This window comes from Anomalospiza imberbis, chromosome 16 (genome assembly GCF_031753505.1).
Source record: "Anomalospiza imberbis isolate Cuckoo-Finch-1a 21T00152 chromosome 16, ASM3175350v1, whole genome shotgun sequence".
NCBI lineage: Eukaryota > Metazoa > Chordata > Aves > Passeriformes > Viduidae > Anomalospiza > Anomalospiza imberbis.
In genome coordinates, this window is record NC_089696.1 from 7,672,260 (window position 1) to 7,690,229 (window position 17,970).

The 17,970-nt window shown below is 36.1% G+C and overlaps 1 protein-coding gene across 4 annotated transcripts in view; it reads right to left on the reverse strand.

The window, feature by feature from the left end:
* Nucleotides 1-17,970, reverse strand: part of SNX29 (sorting nexin 29) — a 98,314-nt gene that overhangs the window by 76,255 nt on the left and 4,089 nt on the right. For all 4 annotated transcript variants that reach the window (XM_068206805.1, XM_068206807.1, XM_068206806.1 and 1 more), the window contains exons 2-11: nucleotides 16,462-16,526; nucleotides 15,514-15,566; nucleotides 14,965-15,089; nucleotides 13,663-13,843; nucleotides 11,900-11,970; nucleotides 10,793-11,041; nucleotides 8,406-8,775; nucleotides 7,578-7,696; nucleotides 4,332-4,413; nucleotides 3,753-3,835 (exon numbers count right to left, since the gene is read on the reverse strand). In XM_068206805.1, coding sequence (XP_068062906.1) covers nucleotides 3,753-3,835; nucleotides 4,332-4,413; nucleotides 7,578-7,696; nucleotides 8,406-8,775; nucleotides 10,793-11,041; nucleotides 11,900-11,970; nucleotides 13,663-13,843; nucleotides 14,965-15,089; nucleotides 15,514-15,566; nucleotides 16,462-16,526 — 1,398 coding nt within the window. The remainder of the gene's footprint in view (nucleotides 1-3,752; nucleotides 3,836-4,331; nucleotides 4,414-7,577; nucleotides 7,697-8,405; nucleotides 8,776-10,792; nucleotides 11,042-11,899; nucleotides 11,971-13,662; nucleotides 13,844-14,964; nucleotides 15,090-15,513; nucleotides 15,567-16,461; nucleotides 16,527-17,970) is intronic.

Sequence of the window (17,970 nt, forward strand, 5' to 3'; positions counted from 1 at the left end):
ATTAAGGATCAGCATTCAACATAAACATATCTAAAAGTGAGATAACCTGAGTTCCATAAAGACAAAGATAAGATGATAACTAGTGAAGTTTTTCCTAAGAGGTAGTTTTGCAATGACTTCTTAAAAAATAATTCCCATGTACAAACAAGTAATTCCAAACCACTCTTTATCAGCAAAAAAAGAAAACATAATATAAAAATCAAGGAATGTACTCATTAATTTTTTCATATTAAACCTCACTTTTTTCAAACACTAGCAATATTCTGTTATTGCTGAAATTAATCTGTGGTGCCTAATTACTCATGAAGTGAGTATTTGCTCTAAAACATTTTTTAGTTCCATTCCATGCTTCATGCAAAATCTAGCTTCTAGAAAGCTTTCATAGTGTCACAGAGCATGAAATATATAATGCTTTGAGAAACACCTGCCACTTTCCAGCAACCTCCAGAAAAGTCATAAGTTTCACAACTCTTGTGCTATTTAGCCAAAGATTGGAGCAGTATGATTTGCAATCACCTGTTGTGAAGAATGAGCTGTAAGTGAAACCATCCCTCAGAGTACACAAGGTCATGCAGCCTCCTCTGCAATCCTGCAGATAGAGTACCAGGGTGGGCTGGGAGAAGTTTACAGGATTTTTTTTTTTTTTCCATGAGTGAAAATTTACACAGATATTTTCAGAGACAAATAAGACTTCCAGCAGACTAGTTACATCTTAAATCAGAAGTCTGACCTTTAAAGACTTAAAGAGCTTGATGCTCCCTAAGCTGCCTACATGAACACCGCGTTTTAAGGCTTAATTTAGTGCTCAAAAACCTTGTAAATATTATCCTGCCATGTCACTATTCACAGGGCAAATTTTAGTAGGAAACAAATTGTGTTGCCCTTCTACTGCATAGAAGAGTCCTGGTGAAAACCAAGTCTGTAAAGTAAACTGCAGCTTTCCTCTCCCTGATGCAATACAAACACCCTCCCTTCACAGCTGTGCTTTCAAAGCAAACAAGAATTTAGTACCTGCCAGTGACCTGTGGCAACTGGGCTACAGAACAGGTCAGCAGCTATTCAGAGGACACAGAAAGTACAAAAACATACACCTTATTCACTTACACAACCAGGATAAAAATATAACATGGAGGTTTGATTACTCAGTGAAGTTCTTCAGTGATCATGAAAAGCTCGGGGATTTCTCAAGAATATATGAAAAAGAATGGAATGATGTACAGCGTTACAACCTTTCCTAACCTTTGTGGTGAAGCCCAATTTTAAAAACTGAAGAACATCATAGTGAAAAAACTAAATTACCAATTATTTCCTAAAAATAGCACTATAATAAAAGAACCTCATAAAGAAGAACACAATTCATGTCCTTCTAAAATGAAAGTTTTGCAACTTATTCTTTTTTTCTACTGCAAAAACAAAATGGAGAGACTTGTGCTGGTAGAAGAGATTGTTTTGGTGAAAAACAATGCTGAAAATACAATCTTCCAATAGCAACTCTTGAAACGGTGCTGTTTGTGATTCAAGTACAACAAGATAAAGAAAACTTTTTTAAAAGCTGAAATTGCATACTAGAGTAGATGCATAAACAGAAAATTTCTGACCAGCTTACTGACAAAACAATCTGCAAAGCAGGGCCAGTTTCCGAATTATGCCTGACATAAACAGCAAAGCTCTGTGGATTTCTCTTCAGTGGTATTAGTATTTTTTGAGATATATCTGTGGCTAAGTTAACCTATACCTCACAAATGCATGGGACATAATTCAGGAAAATAATTTAAAATGGCAGAAATTTGAAATTATAGCTTCTCCCAACTTTCTAGCCTGCATATCAAAGGAAGTACAAAAAGTTTAGTACTACACTAATAGGTTGGAAAAAAAGCAGGAAAATAATATAATTTTTTTTAATCCATTTCAGGCTTTGTCTTCAAAAGTAAGAAACACAAAAATCCAGTCACTGGAGACCTCACAGCTTTTCTCACTGCACTACTGCATTCCATTTTTCTTGCCTGATGTGTTAGAATCAGTTGCTATGCAACCAAGCTATAAGCCTCAGCATTTAATAATTCTTTTGCTAATTGCAATAGAGAGAAAGAGCTTCAGTGTCTGACTTTCTCATAACACTGAATTACTCCTGTAGAGAATCTACGACCAATAACAGCAAACTTGAAAAAAGCATTTTTATTCAACATACCCAGGATCATCTATTATAAAGGTAATCGCTAATTCTATAAATGTATAGTCAGCTGAATTTTAATTATAATTATGATTATTTACTAAGTGCTGTACTGGCTTTATAGATGGGTTTGACATGCTTCCCACCCTTCCTTTCACCAAAGCCTTCTCTGAACTGGGAAACTAATGATAGTGTGCACGCTTCTGTTGATCCTGTGTTTTCATTTCATTTACAAATTGCTAAGTATTGAGAATTGAAAACCTCCAGATTTTCTTTCTATTTTATAGCTCTTACCTACACTGGGAACTGAGCAACTGAAGGAGACCAACGGCGGCCCCTGCTGGTACCTGACTCCCCTACAAACAGCAGAATCAACAGAGCGCAGGGGCACAGAAAACTGCCCTGTGCAATTCTCTAAGAAATAAATAAGAACAACAAGATGTTGTAGGAATAACATTCGCAGAGAATATCTAGTGACCAAAGTATCACTGTAGCTAATAACAGTAAGTCCATTCCACACTTCAGTTGGAAGTGTGAGAGTTCTAGGAGTCTGAGACTCCTAGAAGTCTCAAACTAGTTTGCCGCTTCATGACGTACTTTGCAAGAACGATTTTTCAGCTTTGTAAAGCTCAGTCAGCAGACTAGTGCCACAGCCTGAAACACTGTCCACTGAAATTGCTTGTTTTATCTCGTTTAACACAGATTGATACAGCATCTGAATATAACTTTAGAAAATTAGATTAGAATTTCTTAAGATTTCATTCATTTTGATGATTGCATGAATCAATTACAGAAAAGAATCTTGACTGCATAACTTCTAACTTTCCAAATATCATAATTTAAAACTTGTAGTAAATATTGAAATTTATAAGAAGAAACAAACCCACACCCAAGAGCTTTAGGAACAAAGCCAGTTGACTTACAGAACATTCTGTACACTGAGGAACGTAAACACACACTAGCTTACAAGCTTAGACATTCAGTTTAAGAACTAAGTCTTTGTTCTACAAGTGAATGCAAAGAAAAAAAATCAAATATGTGATAAACCAATTGCCTGTGCTTCTATTAATCTACCTCTGCAGCAAAAACTATTTTATCCTGTCTAGCTCTGCTCTTAATACCACTGAAACATCACTGACCTGCCCCTTAATCTTAATTCATGGTTTTGCGAAAGACTACATACATTTATGTTTGGAGCAGATTTTCTTATCAAAACCACATAAAGAGTGAGGTTTGTTGGTTTCTGACTAGCCATTAATGAAAACAGGCCAAATAAGCAAGTCAGCATCAGAACCAACCCTCAGTGTGTTCAGAACTTGTAGAAATTTAAAGATGTTAATCAAATCATTATTTTTCATTTAACTACTGAAGCCACATTTAATATAAGGATATATCAGCTGCAATGAAGCATAACCTGCCAATACAAACATAATTTTAGAGCAGTTATTACTAACATGACCAGCACATCAGAAATTAAATGCTCCAAGACTCTCTAAGCAGATTTTATTGAACAAAAATGGAAAGAGTTACAGGACTTTCAAAGTTATTTCCATCAATCTAGATACATTAAGGGAGTACTTACTAATTGTCATGGATTCTGGCACAGTGGCTGAAGGCAACATACTGCTTAAAGTATTCACTTGAGCTGGAGGACTGACTTCCACTCTAGTCATAAAAGCACAGTAAAATCAATATATGAAAACAAAATCCTGAATTCAAAACTTAAGAGAAAAGCATTCCAGAAACTAGAATTGTTATCCTATTCACCCATATTTAATCAAAATATGTTGAACAATCCTTTAATGTATCTCCTAGGAGTATGGTTTAAGCAGACACACAAAAATTCTGAATTAAAAGGCCATGGATAGTATAGTAAAAAAATAACATAAAAACCAACATAAAACCTATTTTCAAAACCAAGAAGCCAAGTTTGTTATTTGACATGACTAAATGACTTCTTCAAGATAATTAGGAAAGTTCAGTGTATGAAACTCTGCAAAAAAGGCAATTGTAGGTTTTTTGCATTTGTCTTTCCAAACATATGCAGAAGTATCCTGATGAGTATTTGGCTTTCCAGTACTAAGCACATTAGTTAACAATAAGTTGGCAGCTACAGGGTGAAGTTTTTTTTTCTTTTAGGACAAACATATTTGGCACATACCTGTAAGGAAGATCAGATCTCCTTGGAACCAGTTCTACCGGATGAACAGCATGCTCATGCCCCTCTCCATTCTCCAAGTTATCTAAAGTAGAATGCACAAGCATTACCTTCCTTTGGGTTACATTACTCAAAAATAAAATAAAAACAAAAATCCAGAAGTTAGGCAGTTACCTTTTTAAACAGAAACACTCAACTTGCTAAAGCTTTTAAACACCTTTAATTCTGTCTCCAAAGTTGGCTTCTGCAAATTGACCCTGAATGCCAGCAGGATTGTAAAGACTCTTTGGAACACAGCCATCATAAAGAAATTAGTATTGCACAATTCCTAGATTATACTTGATATGTACAGAGTCACAAAGCTATGAGGAGACTTCTTCCTGAAGTTTTTGCGCCATCCCCCAGAGTTGAAGCACCTCATGACACCTCATGCTCACAACAAATCTGGTTGTAACTTGCAGGAGAAGAATTTGCGGTTAGTCCCCAGCACATGAAACCTTGCAAAGACATCAGTGCTTTCTGTATTCCCAACAGAGCGCCGTGGCTCTTCTCTGGCTCCTTACATCCCAGTACCAACTATCAGGAATCAGAGAGATGAGATATTGTTTAAAAAGCATGAATAATGTGCATCTGCCCACAGATCCACAACTGTCAGCAGCAAAACATCCACATCACTGAGCCTGTCATTGAGGAAGCTCAGGTGGAAACAAACAAAAATCATATTTTATTGATGTGTTCTGCATCTCACTGTGTAAGAGCTACAAAGATACTATAAGACAATCCTAAATGGAACAGATTGAAAAAGCAGAAATTCTAGAAAATAAGCTAATCGGAAATAAAGTTATGTCAGAAAGTCTATGGAGGAGAAAAATTATTTTTGAAGCTTCAGAGTTTACTGAAGCTCAGTTCCTAAAATACATACTCCATTTTTGTTCCAAACAACTGCATTTTGACGGAGGCTCTCTCATTTCTAGTTACATGGAGATATGATATGCCCTGACACATCCCTGGAGCACTGCAACAGATTAATATTGAAAACACATATTAACATAACACTATAGATTATGCTATTTCAAATATGTGTGTGTGTGTGTGTGTGTTATTTATTGGTATTAAGACTTATAAACCAAAATATTGGGTTAAACTATGTATTTTACAAGAGCTCATTAAGCTCATGTTTTAAAAAAATATCAGGATAATAATGAGCTTGCCAGTTAGTGGGCTAGACTGTCCTCAGAATAAGCTAATGCATGTTCCTTCTGACATCATTCATCCAGCACAAGTGCAGCTCCCAGAGTCAAGCAAACAAGTGCCTAAGGCAGCTTTCAATCTCAGCAAACTGTCAGTGTGAGGAGAGGGTGCCTGCATCCGTGTGTATCCCTGTCCCTGACTGGCTGGCACTTGGGCTGTGCAACGCGCACTCAGTGCAACCCTCCCTGCAACTCCACCAGCTCCTCCTGCTCAGAGAGGTGAGATCAGACCAGAGAGTGGGGTCTGGGGGGCTTTCCTAGCACTGATGAACTGACTGCCTTCACCAGCCCAATGCTGAATCACTCTCACTTGCATGACAGAGCACAAAGAGGGACAGAAGGAGGACTAAAAATAACTGTCCTGTGCCCAGAAGGAATCAGAATGGGCCTGCTGATCATCCCCAGTAGGCTGAGCATTACATTTAAAACAGTTCTGAGATGAAGCAACACAAAACAAGGGGCTTTGGTGTCTTCTTAGTAAGAGTAAGCCCCTGGGACAGTTATGGATAAGATGCATTCAGATACATACAGGTGTCCTCTTTGGTCATCTGCCTCAAGAACTAAGTCTTGGCTTGCACTCATGATTTTTGATTTCAGATCAAAAAACCCAGCTTATGCTCCTGATGCCTCGTGACATCTACTGACAGCAACTGTGAGCTCCCATTCCATACACCACCCCCCACAGACAGGAATGGATTCTTGTATTCCAGATTTCAACCTGTGGATGTTCCCCGACAGTTTCTGTTTTGTATTTAAGAGATCACAATGCCACAAACTACTCAATGTTTTCTAAATCCATTCCTTTCTAAATTGAAAAATATGGCAGCACAAGAAATAATTTTTAATGTTTTTTTTTTTTCTTTTAACCACTGGCATTTCTTATGAGGTACATATTTTAAAATACAGCAGAGGGCAGTGCAGCATTATCTTATGATTTTTGTCACTGAACTTACACAACTGAATTACACTTTTTCACAGGCCCATCACTGTGATGTTGATTCACACTTCAATCAACACCCCATTTAAACTCTTGGACGTATAATGTGTATGCAAAAAATACAAAATATTATTTGAATACCACTGAGAATTTTTAAAATACTTACTGACATGAGTGTACCCAAAGTTCAGTGGTTTATGAACAGCTAGAAAAATATCAGCAGGGTGAATGGGAGGGCTGGTGGATCTTTTTGTTTGTTTTTGGTACTAATACAGATACTGTAAAAGCACCAGGTCTTCTTTCCCATTCCTTTAACCATTTCTATTGCTTGCTTCAAATGGTCCACATCATTGTTGAAGTGCCCCTCACTGCATACAATACTGCAGCTGAGGCCACAGCACAGCCAATGGAGCTTACATTTACAAATGACACACTCATTGATGCACAGCTCTGTTAATTCACTATCAGCTTGTAACCTGCAGAAAACGATTCGAGGATACTGGCACAAGAAAAATTAGATGTGAGCTGGCAAGCGGTGCTCACAGCTCAGAAAGCCAGTCTTAGAACAAATGATCTCTGCAGATCCCTTCCAACCCAAACCGTTCTACCATTCCCATATCCTGTTCTGAGCAACTATTTCCTAGTCAATCACTTCTTATCCTGTATTTCAACAATTAACAGCTTCAACTGAACTGCTTCCAGCTGCTCTCTCATCTGTCAAGATTAATTTGAATTCAACTTCTCAAACACACTTGGAGCTTCTTGCAGCTTAGAGGTATCTAGAAAAGGGATATGGATACTTTTTATACTGCTATCCTAAACTTCAATAAAATACAAGACCACAGCTTAATCCCAATAAAACTCTGGTTTATTTTGACATTGAGAACTCCCCCTTAACTAAGTAACTACTCAAATGGAGAACTCTGATTCAGAACTAGAATAAATTTGAACTTTTTATCCCAGTTGTGCAGTATCTCCCATGTCTGTACAATCCTGTTATTTCTTACCATTGTCCCATGCTAGAATAAAGTTTGATGGAATTCTGTGAATTCAAATGCCCACCTGCTTGGGAGTAGGAGCCAACAGCACTGACAGGAAACAGAACATCTGAGTCATCATTCAGGACCTGCAGAGGACTCCAACTGCATATCTGAGAATTGCATGTGACTATTTCATGCGGCCTATTTAGAACAAACAAACAAACAAACCAATCTATTTATACAGCCAGTATTACTGTTCATAATGCTTACATTTCTTTCAGAGATACCACTGCAAGAAAAATCTTTATTTCAATCTGCCTGCCAATTTCTTGGTCAGCCATACATTAATTCATTAAAGATCGGACATTCCAGAGCAGATGAGACAAGCAGTGCTTGCCTTTTTCTCTGAACAAATTTCTGTCAGAAATAAAGAAAGCATATCAGTATCTAAAATTATTCTTTCTCTCTCAGTTTTGTCCTGCCTTGTTGAACTGTCTACACTCTGATGTAACAAGTTTACTCTGTTTAAAACACATTTTTACTGAGAAGCCAAAATAGTATTATTATCATGCTAAGAATAAGGAAATATCAAGTAGGCGAGAACTATAGCCTGGCTGTATAATGCCACAGTTTTAACAGCTGAGAACTTCAAGAAGAACAAGAAGCCTGAAATCTCAAAATTTGGGATTTCAGTGAAACTTAGAAGTAAAATATCATCACTGCAGTGTCCCACAGAAGGGAAAAAAAGGGGGGGGAAAGGTGGGGGAGGGGGAATATGGAGAGAAAAAACAAAAAAAAGAGAAAATCTATAGTTCAGTTCAACACATGAATTTCCAGTACCCATAAAAGAAAAGGAGGAGTAGAGGGGAAGCATGGCAAGTTTACCGCTATCTCCTGCACCAAAACTTACTTTTCAGAAGTTTCAGTTCCACCTTCTGTGCCTTTATTTCCTAATGATTTTCCATACAGCTCATCCTCATCTGCATCTTCATCGTCAATGCTCTTCACATCCAGTTTCCGGTATTCATACTCTCCATTCATGAATACTGAATTGTTCTTCCACGAATGGTTACTTTCACTCCCATTCAGATTTTTTCCCAGCGTGCTTTCAGACGAAGACAATGCAAGAACTGAAGATCTGTCTCCACTCTCCTCTGAACTTTCTCCTGTAATCACAGTCTTTGTGCAATCCCCCAGGTTTTGCTCATCTTCCTCTTCATCAAATGAGATAATATTAGTCACTCTCTTCTTCTTTTTTCGATCTTTTTTGTATTTCAAATCTAGTAGTAGTACAAAGTTTTTACACAGTTTAGAAAAGAGAAATAATATATGAAACCTGTTTTTTTCTTAAAAGAGCTCATGTACTAAATTACTCAAGTCAAGGAAAAAACACTTAGATCTACCTGGCATTCATTATCTTTCCATACACATGAGCTTTTAAATCTCTAATTACCAGCTTTATTTTATATGTCTTACATAATTCAGATTATAGAAGATATTCTGGAGATGCATTCATAACACGATTCAATTGAAACTGAAAAAAAAGTTCTACAAACCCATTAAATTAAACTTAAAATAATAAGTTAGTCTTCCTGTCACTTCCTCCTATGGATTACACCTAGTATATAATGCAGAGCAGATCTGCACAACAGAGAAAACATGAAGTACAGAGGAAAAACTGAGAAGAACAAACTCACAATACAAACAAAATCTACAACCCACAGTCAAATAGTTTTGTCTAAACTCTAAAAATTGAAAAGTCAGCTTTCAGCTAATTAGCTCTTGTTCTAGAAATACGCTGAAATTCTCTCTGATTACACCAGATGTATTCAGTGACAGCACTTATTTTTACACTATTACCTATTCTCACTGAATCTGATGTGCACGTGAAGCTAAATGCAAAGCTGAAACTCTCCAAGAAATATCAGAAATCTACTCAGCAAGACACCTCACACTGGGATCAAATTGCTTTGTCTAATTCAAGTCCAGCTGCTACATATCCATCAAACACTAACATACGTTTAACAGGATGTTAAAACCCATTCTGTTTGCAAATAGAATTACAATAAAGAACACAGACTTTAATGGAAACATCTGACTTGCTCTAATGTTCCACATATAATTGCATTTGAACAAACTCAATTTTTTTAAAGTGACATTTCAGACATTTCATTGGCAGATGTACCTTTCATGTCCTGTATACACATGTGCTGTACACATCAGGTACACCATGTTCTGGAGTCATATGCACCATATGGTCAATTACTGAATTCTTTCATCTTGCAAGGCTATTCTATACTAACAAAGTTATCCCAAGTCAAGTATCACCTACGATTTTAATCTCATTTAAGTCTATACAACAAAAGCTTTACCACAAGATTGTTCTAAAAACTGTGTTTTAAGACAAAGTCTATTTTAAATGCCAATAGAAAATGGATTTTATCTCAACTTCTGTTCCTACCAGATTCTCATGTGGGGTTTGTGCTTTTTTCTCATAACCAAAACAATTTATTGCCTAAACTCAAATCTTGTTTCTTAATTGAAAAGCACCTAAATCTTTCCTGCTTCCTGTTTTGTACTTTTACAAAGCAAAACAAACTTTTAGCTCAACTTCCAGAAGCAAAGATAATAAAACATTATTTTGTTAATTTTGGAACAAAAAAATATATAACAAAAATCACATTTTCCTTGACTGATTTCAAATAATAAGAGATTAAGACTTTGGGTCTTTGTTAGTAACTAACATCATACAAGCTGGTTGCAACACTAAGAACTCACAAGGTTAAGAGTGTATGAGTAAATTTTCATTTTGGCAATTATCTGCTTTGCATAGGAATTCAGACTGTAAACACAGTCACTACTTGAAGCAGTTTACAAGCTAAGATTTGTATCTGATATTTAACAAAAGCTATAAGTCACTCTGTGTCTGACTGGCAAGGTGGCAAAAGGCAACAATAAAAATGAAAAATCATTACATCACAAACTTCAAAGCATAACTTTATGAACAAGAAATCGAAATTCAGGTCACAAGCAAAGCACTACCAATAAAACAGTTCAGCCTCCCTCTCACAGTGATACAAGAATGCTGAAATACACAGCTACCGTCCAGTATTCACATCCAATATTTCCAATTTCATGCTTTTTTAATTACACATTCAACTGGTTTGTATGTACAGTGCACTTATTTTTAAGACTTCTGCTCTACATTAGTACATTACAAGTAAATTTAAAAGTAATTTAAACACACTTGAATATTTCCTAAGTTTCTGAGTGGCACTAATATTCATAGAAGCTTACCAGCATTTACATTCCTGGACAGAACAGGCAGTGGGTCATAGTCCTGGTCAGGTTTTATGAGAATGGAGACTGCAGATGAGGCAGTGATCTCCCGCAGGAGGCTGCTGACACCCTGAGTGGACTCCTTCAATAAGGAAGTTACATTTTGTGTGGATTCCTTCAACAAATCTGACACAGTGGGTGTGCATTTGCTCTGCCCATTTAAATCCTTATTATCAATGTTGATAGCAAAAAGAATGGAGTTCAGACCTTCAGATAAAAGAAAGGGGAAAAGAGACCAGAAATGCACCATATACGTCACATGCAAGTTATGAACATAGAAGCTAAAGAGTAATGAAACTGTGACATGGAAAACATTTTTCCCAAAAATTTCCCACACTTCCCAATGCATGAATTCTTATTCTTTCATGTACCATTCATTCCTTTCTAGATTATATTCAAGCTGATGCAATCAGTTCTGAATTCTTCTTGATGGCTCTTCAGCTGCACATTAAATAATCAAAAAGTACTGTGAATTCATTTATTTATAACCTTTTCTTTAAACCCATTTCACTGCAACTTTACTATTTGTTGGTTCCTATATTCTATTAGCAAAAATGCCTGAGAACCTTGTCTTGCAGAATGAAGCATGTGACCAGGTAGTTGAAAAAACGTGTATAAAAGGTAATAATACATCACTTCTGTGGATGAACTCTAGGAAAGTAAATTATTTGTTATCATTCCTTACTCTTACTCTCCTTACCTGTATTTACCTGTAATTTTGATATTACTATAAAATTCCATCATTACTCTTTTCTAGTCAGGAATAACCCACTTTGCTTCTCTAAATAGCACTGGTTTTAAGTTAGTCTTGACTGCTGAAGAGTTAAAAAAATTATGTGGAAAATATTTTAACTGTAGGAAGGCCAGATCCAAGATTTTAACAATCCATCAATTCATAGCATAAATTGCCCTAATACATTGACCACTCACCCTGACTGTGCCTCTGACACACATTCTCCACACAAACAGGGTGTATTAGACAAACTCCTCCCAAGCAGAAACAGATGCAACATCCCAAAATGCAGTAGTTTTCCAAGAGCAGTTATACTGAAGAGAAAGCCTTACCAGCTGCCATCGTAGGGATCATGCTAGAACGTTCTTCATCCATCATAAAAGACCAGTCTTCATAGAAGACACTGTAATTTAAAAGGGAAAAAAAAAGGACATGCAGTGCTATAGTAATATATTCTTCACTTCTGAAAGACAGAAAAGCTCTGAAGAATAAGTAGGAGCACCCCAAAGGATGAAATTTTATGTCACAGTTAATTCGCTGTAGATTCTGAAATTGTTAACTGTTCAGATGGTTCTAAAAAGACATACTAAAGTGTATTTTTTTCTTTAGTTTTAGCTCTGCACTTTTTCAGGAGAAAAAAAGCCACTCAAGGTCTGGGGGGTTTACACTGCATTAGCAATCACAGCATCTCTCTATACCTATTGCTATACATGTTCTGTATAAGCTTAGAACACATGAACACAAACAAAATGGCTCCTTTTATCCCGAGCAACCTACTCTGGTCAAAGGGGTCCCTGCCCATGGCAAGAGGGTTGGATTACGCAATCTTTAAAGGTCCTTTCTAACCCAAATCCTAATATTCTATGGTTCTGTGACCTGTTTCAATATCCAAACCCACACCAATTACCCTAAAGAGTTAGGGTAAACTATGAATTTGGATGTAAAAAACCTGTATTTTTTCACAGTGAACACATAAATTTAGTAGTTCTAAGTCTGGTTCTTTCTAGTAGCAGAATGCTGTATTTTTTTCTATCAACATTCAATTAATATAAACAAAACAGAAAATCCTCAATCTACATATTAAACAACTCTGACAGATTCATTTTAAAGTTTCCAAAACATATAATTGGGGATGTAAACTGATCCTGTAAATCCCATTAGAATTTGGGTAACATTTAAGTCTTAAAAATTCTGGAATAAACCTTTTCAGAAATAGCATTACAATGCAGTGTGCTGATAATCCTGATACTATGCAAGCATTGCTAATTGAGACTAATTAGTGACATAGCAATCCAAGTCACTAATTTCCTCGTGATTTTCAGACCTTTTTCTTATTTCATTTGTCTTTATTTGATTTCTCCAAAATCTTTTTTGCAAGAAAGCTACAGATGACTGGAACAAACTAGAAATGAAAAGGAAGTACTAATGAACTCAGCTTGGTCAATAAGCTTATCCACTAGATCCATTAATCAATGCAAATGAATAAAATGCCTTTCTGCTGAATCCACTGGAATTGATCAACTGGTTTGAGCAAGCTCAACAGTTACTGATTAAAAAAGGAAAACACCTCAAGTTTTCATAAAGAAAAGAAGTTGAAGCCATATGAGAAAAAGGCAGGATTTCACAATGCGTAGTAAGTTATTCTCAGTAACTGTAACAAAAGATTCACAAACTGCTACCTAACCACTTCCCGGTGAGCTGCAGCTCCCCAGTGCTGCACTGCCAGAGCTCTGCAATTACAGGATCTCCAAAAGGTAACAGGCAATTACCACTGATGAACTGAGATCAGACACGGCTGCAATTGTGTACTATTTTAGTGGAATGAGAGAGGCACCTTAAAGCATGGTGTCCAGGTTGCAGTGAGGAAAACTGTTGAAGGAACAGCAAAGGGATTTAGAGAAGAGGTCACATGTTGATATAGAAACAAACCACTACCTTAATGACTGACAAAAATGTTTAAGAATTATGTTAAATGACTTGACAGGCATAGCAATTAATACGGGGTACTACCAGAGCTGTGGCTTTTGGTTGGCTGCCTGGAGTTTCAGACATTGTCAGTACACTTCCTGCATTACAAAGGTATCAGATAGAGTACCTGAGGCGATTTTTATCTGCAAGCAGCATATGAACATATCTTTCCAGGGAATGCTCATTCAAAGCACAGCGCAGCCAAGCCCGGCCTCTGCCAATGTCTGTAGTGATGGCCTTCAGAGAGTAGAAGCGCTGCAGCTCGTGTCTGTTCAGCACTTCCTTCACATAATACCAGAACACCGGCTCTAGAATTTAATGATTGATAATAACAATCATGACAAACACCCTACCAAGAAAACCACTAAGCTCATACCCGAATACATTCACATGTAAATTTATAAAACTAACAGGTAACAATGTAACTTTGAACACAAAGGTGAATCATTTACTCCCCTCATGCAACCCATCAGTCAAATAAGTTACTTATTCCTATAGAACTCGGGCTATTTAAGCACTTAGAACTTTTCACTTCATTGAAAAAGCCACACAAATTAAAGGATTCAATGTGATACTTTTACATAGAATTCACATTTAAAAGCACATTTAAGCTAGTATTTTATCCACAGGTTCATATGTTCAACTAGAAACATATTATGGAAGGGAAAAGATTTCTTTAGAATTCTATGTTTGTTACTACTGATGTGAAATGTTGGAAGGCAGGTCCAAAGGAACAGGTAGCTCCAGAATTTGTAGACATGCAAATAACAAATTCATGTTACTTTAGAAAACAGAAGTGTTGCATTTAAACAGCAAAAATATCTTTTTCCACTAAAATACTTTCTGTGCGCTTTTCCCAAAATTTGATTAAAACTGATCAGTATCTTAATATAGTTCTGATTAAAGAAAAGAGAAACATCACGGTGAAAAGAAAAATAAAGGAATCTTCTCTTTCAGTGTGGAGAAAGTAATAAAAACCAACCCAACCAATACAAGCAATATAATTTTTCTTCCAAAAATTACATCAATAATTAGAAGTTAAACATATCTGACCTATATAGAATATAGCATTTAAAGAACTGAGTAAGACAATGTCAAGAATGAAAACCTTGTTTTAAAAACTTAACAGCAAAATTACACAACCCTGATCACTGCCAGAATTCAAAATAAATTTGCCACTATACATGATGCAACAGTAGGAAGTGCAGATTTCCTAACCACAACATTTCCAATGAAACATGAATGCAAGTTAAACTAGACTAAGAAGCAACAGTCATTTTCACTGCTACTTCTACAACACATCAGGTGTAAAGTATCCTACCAACAATCTGCAGTTTGGTGCAATGCTTAAAACTTCCTTTTAGAAATTAAATCACTTGACTGAACATAAGAACTAATTAAAACAGGATAGCTATAATTAGCAACTTACCTGTTTCAGTTTTGCTGGAGAAACCTGCTGCCTGTTTGATTGCTGCTGCTGTCAGTGCTAATCCCCGGCTCCTCCTCAGGCCATGCTGGAACACAGCTTCAAACTGAGCACACAAACAGGTCACTCTGCAACAGAAATTTTAATGGAACTCATGTAAAAGGAACCATGAAAAAAATCATAGTGAAAATCAACTATGTTTCTGTACAGCAACTTTATTCCAGATCTCTGAATAGGAAATGTAAAGTGAACCATTATCTTATAAGCAATGAAAGATCCCTCCTATGCAGTAATCTCATTATTTGCCAGCAGTATAATCTACTTATACCACATAACAATTGAAACCTGAGGCTCCGGTTACATTCAGAAGAATTGGCAATCAATTTGAGAAATCACCCTCACCTGCTAGAGGGGCTGTTAATTGTGCTATTTCAGCTTCAGATAACCTACCTTTCATGCAATATAATTTTTGAGCATGTAAAATATTTTGTGCCATATGTTTTATCTCATTATGATGCAAAATCTAAGCATGTCTTTGTTAGACTATTTTACCTGCTATCTGAGTCTGAAGCAATTTCTTTTCTTCCTCCAAATCGTATTTGACACTGCAATGAACAGATTTTAAGAAATTTTAAGAACATTTTCTTACACTAAATAAATTCAGTTTTCTGAACTATTTCTATATATGAAACAAAGTCATATCAAAAAAGGAAGCAGCACAAAATAGAGCATTGCAAAAGACAGCCTGCATCCAAAAAGTGCTTTTAAAGAGCATCATGTTACACTAATGGGCTGCTCTTGCAGTTCAAAAAGATCCTCGCTAGCCAGAGCAACACACCTGCAGGTCCTTCAGTAAATTGAAAACTGAGTGGAAATTACTATTTTTGAGTTTCAAATGTGCACCCACAAAACCAAACATTGCTCTTACCCAGCTTAGTGCTACAATTACAGAACCATTCTTTAAAAAGCATGTCACTGGCTTACTTCAGAGGAATTCTTTTGCCTCCCAAGCTCTCCCAAATTGACTTCAGTCTATGAAATTCTACTTGCTGAACTTCACGTTGACACAAATCTAGACATACATTTACAAATCACATTTTTACATGTATTTTATCCATTCACTAAAAGTCTAGTGCAAAGAAAAGAAGCTGCTACTCTAAAACATTAACTAAGTTAGACTTTGCAGTACACTGCAATTTAGTTTAGTCATATGAGGATTACAAGAACATATATTTCTAATATATATTGTATAGTTTTACTTATATTTAAAACAGATCTATTACAAATATAACCAGTCCAGAACCAGAATTTTAAATAAATACTGCACAGTAGTTGTTTGCTAGCAGACAAAAACTCAGTTGTACTATGAAAGCCACGATTTCTTCTTTGTTTCCTTTTCTTCTTTTTCATTCTCTTTGTTAAGGAGAAAGTAAAGACAGTCCCTGCTAGTAGTGACAACTCTGAGTAAGCCACTGCAGAAATGTCTGTTGGATTTCTCACCTGTTTAACTGCATCTAGTAGCCGTTCTAGAAGAAATTGTCTTTTAGTGTCATTGGTCTGTGAACCTGAAATCCAACAAAATCGTATCATTTTAAAATAAACTGTTTTTTGAAATACATTTGGGTCAACACAAACATCTTTCTTTTGGGCCCTGAAAACTTTCTTCCCATGCCTATTATCCCACTAAATTAACTAATATATTTTCTCTAAGTAAAATGATGCAGTATAAACTATGCTTTGAGGCTTCAAGTAGCCTTTCTCTAACAGGCAGCAATACTGTTTCAAATATCATCTTGATTCTTATTTTAGTACCATTTTGAAGATATATTTCACCAGTACCGAATACAGAATAATTATTCAAGCTGATGACAGCTTGCCCTGAGCTTCTTAGCACAACTATCACTGTAGTACAGCATCACAGCACTAGAAAATAATGGAAAACAAGAAAGAGACACCAAGAGTATCTTCTTATTGTCAAACCTTACTGCAGAAAGAGCTTTAAGCCAGGTGAACAGAGAGCAACTGTTACAGTAAATACCTTAAAATTCAACTAGAGCACAGTTCCTCTGATTAACACCTATAAAATCTATTTTGTTACTATATAAGGAGCTATGCAAGACAACCTTTAACTTCTCAAGCTCTTTCAACAATAACACAATACTTTGCTTGTTGGAATATCCTTTATAAACTTCCATGAATATGGTAAAATTTATTCTTTTAGATAACCTACATTGCCTCTGTAATTTCTTTATTCTCAGCTTAAATTCAAGACATCCATCAGAAACCTCTGTGACCTCTCTGGAGTTTAAGTCATTCTATTCTCCTTTCTCTCTCAAAGAACATACAACCAATGTACATATGGACTGAAAGCCAATTACCCAAACTCTGCATGAGCAAATTCCTCCCAACACTGAAAATCAAACAGCACACACTAGCAAAGAGAGATGACATCAAAGATATGTGCTTCCTCTTGCTATCCAACAGTGTGAGGTCCAAATCCCAGAATTTCCTATCTTCATAATCCCATTCAAAACAGTTTGCTTTTAAACCAGCAGGAAACGACAGAATTTGTTGAAATTATTCTGCTTTTAAATACTTATTCTCATATAACATATAAATATACATTATACTGATATAACATATTTTTATATTCATTTTAATATATAAATATATTAATAGAATTCATATTCCATGTAGTTTCATATAATCATTAAACTGAAGAAAACCCCCACAGTATGTCAGAATAATGAAAACAACAGGAAAAACATGCAAACATAGCTGCTAACTAAGCTTCTCAATGCTGATTTTGCTGATTACAGGGCATTTCCAAGAAGTTGTGCTTCCCATTTTGAACTCTGACTCAAACTGTGCAGACATGTGATGTGTGAGGTCTGGGGCTGTTAGTCAAGCACTCCAGTGCACACAAACAATGTTCAGTGCCAGCCCAGGACTCCAGGAACAAACCCCACACCAAATGGGTTTTAACTTCCTAACAGCTATGCCAGTTAT